Raw genomic sequence first — 6,000 nt, forward strand, 5'->3', positions numbered from 1 at the left:
CATTGGACTATCCCCTCTAACAGACCCAGTTCCTGCAAGCGACTCGGGCTTCTTCTCTGCTATTTAACAGTGGGTCTTGAAGAGCCACAAGCTTCTCCTTCTTTATGGCTGCTTGAGAGGCCTCAACAGTTCATTTGCAACAGAAGTAACTGAGAGGAGAAACAGGATCACACAAGTTGGATCTTCAGCTACGCTACAGAAACTGTTTAGTGGTGGAGGGTATGTTAATCATTGATATTAAAAAGTATTATTTAATATTATTTAATTTACAGATAATTCTCAAGATCTAACTGAATATAAAAGTGGCCAGCAAGAAGTCCTCAGTCTTGTACTGGGAGTTGGAAGACAAAAAATTAAGTTAACATTCCTTGCTACAGTAATTCCTGCTCCTTCTTTCTATGTCGCATCCTGCCCAGTTTTAAGCACGCCAAAGCTGGACAGGTCACCATTTCACCTTGGGAACTGTACTCCCTGCCAAACTATTAATCCCACAAATCCAGTGAGCAGTGTAAGTCAGCTGATGACCTCGGTGTGTACGTTTGGCTCTTCCAGCTCCTGCCTGGAAGGTGCCACATTTCTCATCAGTGGAAGTGTTTACAGTAGACTCAGCAAAGTCTGAGAGTGACACAGAAAGAGCAATACTGGCTAAGCTGGAGTTTCTGGAGATTGTCGGCAAGCGATGACTACCTCTGTCTCAGACCAACAAACTTCCCATACAGTGCAAATGTACGTGTCAAACTGTACCCAACTCTACCGAACTCAATTTGTCATTCAGCCTCTGACAAGCAATAGAATGATCCCCCTCCCAAGGTACACAAGTCCTTGGGATAGTGCAATTGGTGTTCTCTCATCCACACATGGTTTTTTGATACCTTTTCTTTAAATTACACCAAGAGTAAAGTCTTTCTAGTAACTAAGATCTTCTGAATTGAATGCAATATTCTGTGGTCAAACCACCTGATTCTGTTAGAATTGCTTCTCAGCTCCACACGACGCTCATTTATATAAAACCCAAAATGGCTATGCTCATTACTATTACCAGATCACACTGAAAAACAAGTTTGCTCTTTCCCCCCCACCTTTACACTTACTACATTCTAGATCCCCTACCATTTATGTAAGTTTTCAAAAAAATAAACTATGTCCACAGATACTTTAACCTTCACAAGCTAGTATTTCTCTTTTGCCATTATTACTTTCCAGCTTATCCAGCTATAACACTACTTGTGATCATGCTCTTAAATTCCACCTGCAGGCTCTTAATTAAGGTGCTACATATGACTGTATCTTTTTTTTCCTCCCTCATAGCCTCCTGACCACTGCTGAGGAAAGTACTTTGAAAAAAAAAAAAATCAATTCTTTGTTGCTTATTTTCTCTTTATTGTACACTCTGAAAAGCACTAGAGGGATACATTTTGAAGTAGTACTTAACAGAATTTAGACTCAGGTCAAACAGCTCATCAGCATTATCTTGCCAGCTTACCTGATCAGTACTTCTGTAATTATTTAATCCTTTAGAAAAACATTTCATTGGGTTTGCTGGTATTCCCCATCATACTCCCCTTCTGTTCAATTATCCAGTAAAGTCTCAGTCTGTAAACTTTTACAAGTATTTCACTTTTCAAACAGGTCTTTTCAAATTATAGCTTTTATAAAGAGGTATCAGAAGGAGAGCTGGAAGCCAGCAACAAAAGGAAAAGTGCTGTTCTGCAGCAGGTGGGAGGAGGGGATAAGTAGGAGCACGTTGTCTTGCGGCGCCCTGGCTCCACACCTTCCTCTTCTGCAGGGCTGCCTGCTTCACCATCACCAGAGCAAGCACTGCCCCAGCAGTGTAAAAGCGGGATGCAGATCGAGCCTGCGTTCCCAGGCTGGAGCGCGCTGAAGCATGTTTGGCCACGTAAATGCCACCTGAAGCCCAGACTCAGCATCGTAGCAGCACAGCCCTTACCACAGTTTAGCCATCTCAGCTCTGCTGAGAAAAGGGGAAGGAAGGGGTGGGGGCATTCATCAAGTAGGCCATCTTCTTCACCACTACATCTCCCAGTCCGTTAGTGCACTTGATAGGTGACATGGCAGAACCTCAAGCCATTAATCACAGCAATATTTCCATGTCAGAATGTTTAAACTTACAGCAGTGCAGGTCTTCATAGACTCAGTGACCAGAATTTCAGGGATACTGTCTCTACCATGATTAATTCCATTATTTCGCTAGGAAAAGAACTTGGATTTTGGACAAAAAAATATGGGAATAATTCTCTTCCCTTCTGAAAACGAAAGAAGTGTTATACCAACTAGCATCTCTATTTTCTAGCATTCAAACCTAACAGGGCCCATAATCAGACCTGGAAATTTGAAATTTCCCAGCATTCACTACACGTTTTAGACATCATGTAATGGTGGGTATGTAATAGTCTGCAAAAAGGTAAGCAGTTCATCTTTCTTCCCTGAGGCAGGATTAAGTATGTGTAGAGGTTTTTAAGAACAGGTTAGACAATCCTTCAATTAAGATTTCATACCCTTTCTAGCTACCCTGTTCCGGTGCTCAAGTACACTTACAATTTTACCTAAAACCTGACCTAGATTTTAATTTTTCCAAATTCAGCTTATTAATTCTTGTAATAAAGATACTGAAAGCAATTTCTTTTCCTATCTGGAGCATCTTCTTCCATTTCTGAAGTTTATTATCATGTATGTTATTCCTCCCTTAACTACTCTCTTTTCTAGAATAAATTTCAAAAAACACAGTTTCTTTATTAAATGTCTTACTCTCATTCTGCTCTCCTAGACCCTCTAGGATATTCACCTGTATTTCCAGGTGCTAGCACTTCTTCACTTGGTTGATCTCTCTCCCAAAAGCTAGTATTACACAAATGTACTTTAGTATCTCAATTACGTTGAACTGTTTCAATTTCATCTTAGTCTAACATTCCTCTTTCATTTTCTTCCCGCTTATACAGCCTTTCATTCCCTGAACTCTGCTATCTATAACGTACTTGGCCACCCTTATCTCTTCCAGGCAAGCTTTGAGTGACTATGTATTTCTGGTTGCTTCTCCGCACATTAAGATGTTTTTCACTTGCTTTTGAATTACTAAAATTCTCTACAAGATTAATCTGTTCAACCAATCACTATTTCATGGAAATCCTCAATATTTGAAAGTTACAACAGTCCACATTAGACTGTAACCTGCTGTTTAATAATTTGAATTGTATCACTTTTCCTTATCTTGAATACGGAGTAGTATCTTGTCTTATTTTCAATAAGGAAATGCAAAAGCCAATTATTTTAGGTATTAACAATGAATTACATCTTAAAGGTAGAACCTGCTTAATTTTATTGTTTTTTTAAAGTACTGGAACAGGTAAAGAGCAAACATGGTTCAAGCGGTAGACCACAGAATCAAAGCCATTAACATCAGTGGTACAGAAGTTATGATTTAAGTCCCCAAAGTCTGTTTTTACAGACACTAACTAGCATCTTTTGGTAGACAGAGACAAAACAATGATCACATACGGAGACAGAACCATCTTCACTCCCTTGAATACATGACACCTCCTTGAACACAAGGAAGGCAATGCTAGCTGACAGCAGTAGCCAACGACAACCCCATCACCTGAACACTATTTGCTGGGGTTTTTAAAATCCAGTTCAAAACCAAGCTGTTTTAGTGTTCAATATGAATGCATGTAATGCCAACAGCCCAAGTGCTTTGATGAGCGTAGTGAATTCTTAAGAATAATTACTCCGAAAAAAAAATGGCTGCAGATCTGAAGCTGGTTTATGCTGTTACATCTACAGGAAAACATAGCCTAGGCTTGATGTAAAACGTAGATAAAGTAAGTTTCATATATTCATTAATGACAGCTATTATAAAGCATGACCTGGTTTGCTTTTGTTAATAAAAACAAAGATATTCTATGAGCTACGCTTCCACATATGATGTGCTACAAATATACTTACATCTTTTGCCATGTTACCAAAGACTAGAAATCAGTCCTCTTAAAATCTTGACGGCTGCAGGACACAGAGACAATGACGCTATTTTCTAGAAAGCAAGTAAAGACAACATCAGCTATAAAAATGAAAGGAGGGAAAGTTTTTACAATTGAAATTACTGACCACGACCAAAACCAATTTAGTTTTTTAAAAAACGGTTTTAAAGAGGAAAAAGTTTCCTGTCATCACCAATCCACCCCCTAACAACCCCCCGCCCGCTCACGTGTGGGCAATACTCCCTTTCCGAGAGCGGGGGTGAGCTCTCCCCTGGCAGGAGCGCCCTTCCCCCAGCCCGTACCCGATCCCGGCGGGGCAGCCGCGCTGGGCCGGTCCCTGTCCAGCTGCGCCCCTTGCAACACCGCAGAGCAGGGCGCGGGCAGGAGCGGCGGGGGAAGCGATCACTGCCTCGGCCTCGGCCTCCTCCTCCTCCCCACCCCCCTTTCCAGCAGCAGGCACAAGTAGGCCCCGGGGGCCAGCTCCCCCCAGGGCCTTGCAACCCCCCTCTCCTCCTCCTCCACCTCCTCCTCGCAGGCGGACGGGCCGCGGCTGCACCAAGAGGCAGAGACTGGCCGTCGCCACCGCGCCTCGGGCAACCAGCGCCCGCCCGCCCGCCCGCCTCCCCCACCGCGCCCCCCGACCAGGGCCTCACCGCCCGGGCAAAGCCCTAAGCCCCGCGCCGCCTCCCCTCGGCAGCGAGGGGCCGCGCTAATCGCCTCAGAGGCGGCGGGGGCACGAGGAAGGGGGGACGCGCCCGCGCGCGCCAGGCGGCTGCACCGCGGCCGGTGGGGGGAGGGGGCCACCCCGTCCCCGTCCCCATCCTCCTCACCCCGCCGGCGGCAGCGCCCCCCCCCCCCCGTCCGCCGCCCCGATGCTCCCCATCCTCCTCCCGCTGCAGGTCGGCCCGGGGCTGCCCGCACCTGAGCGGCCGAAGGCAGAGAGAACCGGCTCCATCCCCCGCCGCCGCCCCCAGACAGGGACCCGGAGCGCGGAGCGGGAGCACCCCCCGCCCGCCGCCGCTGCCGCCGCGCTGCTGCGGAGGCGCCCGACTGCACATGTGCGGCGGCGGCGCGCGCGGGCCTGGCGAGCCCGGCGGGAGGGGGCAGGGGAGGAGGGAGCGGGCGCGGGGGGAGGCGGCGGGAGCCCAACGGCCCCAACGGCAGCTCGGGCGGGGCGGGGGGGGGGGGGGGAGCGAAGGGGGGGCCGGCAGGGACCGCCCCGCTGCCCGCGCTCCGGGGCGGGGGGGAGTGGGGTGCAGGGTAATGGGGGGGCGGAGGGCAGCGGGGTCTCTCCCCGGCGGGCTGTCACTTCCCAGCCCGCCTCTGCCCCCGCCGGTCACCAGCCCGGCGGGCTCCCGGCCCCCCGCCCGCACACCTGCCCGCCGGCGCGCCCGGCCCGCGCCCCCGCCGCCGAGGGGCTGCCCGCGGGGAGGGGGGGAAGGGGGCGGCGGGGGGGAGGGAAGGCGCGAACACAGCGGCCCCCCGCCGGGCACCGCGCGCGCGACCCCGCCGTTCCCTCCGCTCTTTTTTTTTTTTTTCCCCTCCCCCCCGTCGGCAGGAAAAAAAAAAAAATTGAAACTTACACTTTTGTGCGTCCCACCGCCGTGACGCTGCGCGCTGACGTCACGGGGGTGTAGCGTGCCTTGCACGGGCACACGCGGAGCGGCTAAGCCAACCGCCCGCCGCTCCACGGGTGCAGGGAGCATGCGCGGGATTTTCGCGCCTTCCGACTCCCCGCCCTGCGGCGCTCGCGGCGGGCGCGCGGGAAGCATCGGCGCGAGATTGCTCTTCGGCCCCGGCCGCCGAGCACGTGGTCGCCGGCGCGCGCGCGCGGGCGGGCGGGCGCGAGCCGCCTCCCACACGGCGCTGTGAGGGGGCGGGAAAGCGCCGGGCTCCGCCGTGTCCTTATCGCTGCGGGACACGGCCCGCGCCTCGGCCCCGCCGGCGCGGGGAGGGCCGCGCCGGGCCGGGCAGCCTCCCCCAGCCTCCGGCGGGCCAGCCTGCCTCA

At 50.9% G+C, this 6,000-nt stretch overlaps 1 protein-coding gene across 4 annotated transcripts in view; it reads right to left on the reverse strand.

Annotated features, from left to right (window-relative positions):
• TFDP1 (transcription factor Dp-1) overlaps positions 1-5,785 on the reverse strand; it is a 48,946-nt gene extending 43,161 nt beyond the window's left edge. For 2 of the 4 annotated variants that reach the window (XM_074859190.1, XM_074859186.1), the window contains exons 1-2: positions 4,914-5,053; positions 3,961-4,045 (exon numbers count right to left, since the gene is read on the reverse strand). In XM_074859190.1, the coding sequence (XP_074715291.1) occupies positions 3,961-3,972 (12 nt within the window). In that variant the 5' untranslated portion in view covers positions 3,973-4,045; positions 4,914-5,053. Of the gene's footprint in view, positions 1-3,960; positions 4,046-4,294; positions 4,360-4,913; positions 5,054-5,575 lie in introns of those variants that run through there. The other 2 variants (XM_074859187.1, XM_074859188.1) reach the window with 2 other exon arrangements.
• Between the last annotated feature and the right edge of the window lie 215 nt (positions 5,786-6,000).

The sequence above is a fragment of the Strix uralensis genome, chromosome 2, assembly GCF_047716275.1.
Source record: "Strix uralensis isolate ZFMK-TIS-50842 chromosome 2, bStrUra1, whole genome shotgun sequence".
Taxonomy (NCBI): domain Eukaryota; kingdom Metazoa; phylum Chordata; class Aves; order Strigiformes; family Strigidae; genus Strix; species Strix uralensis.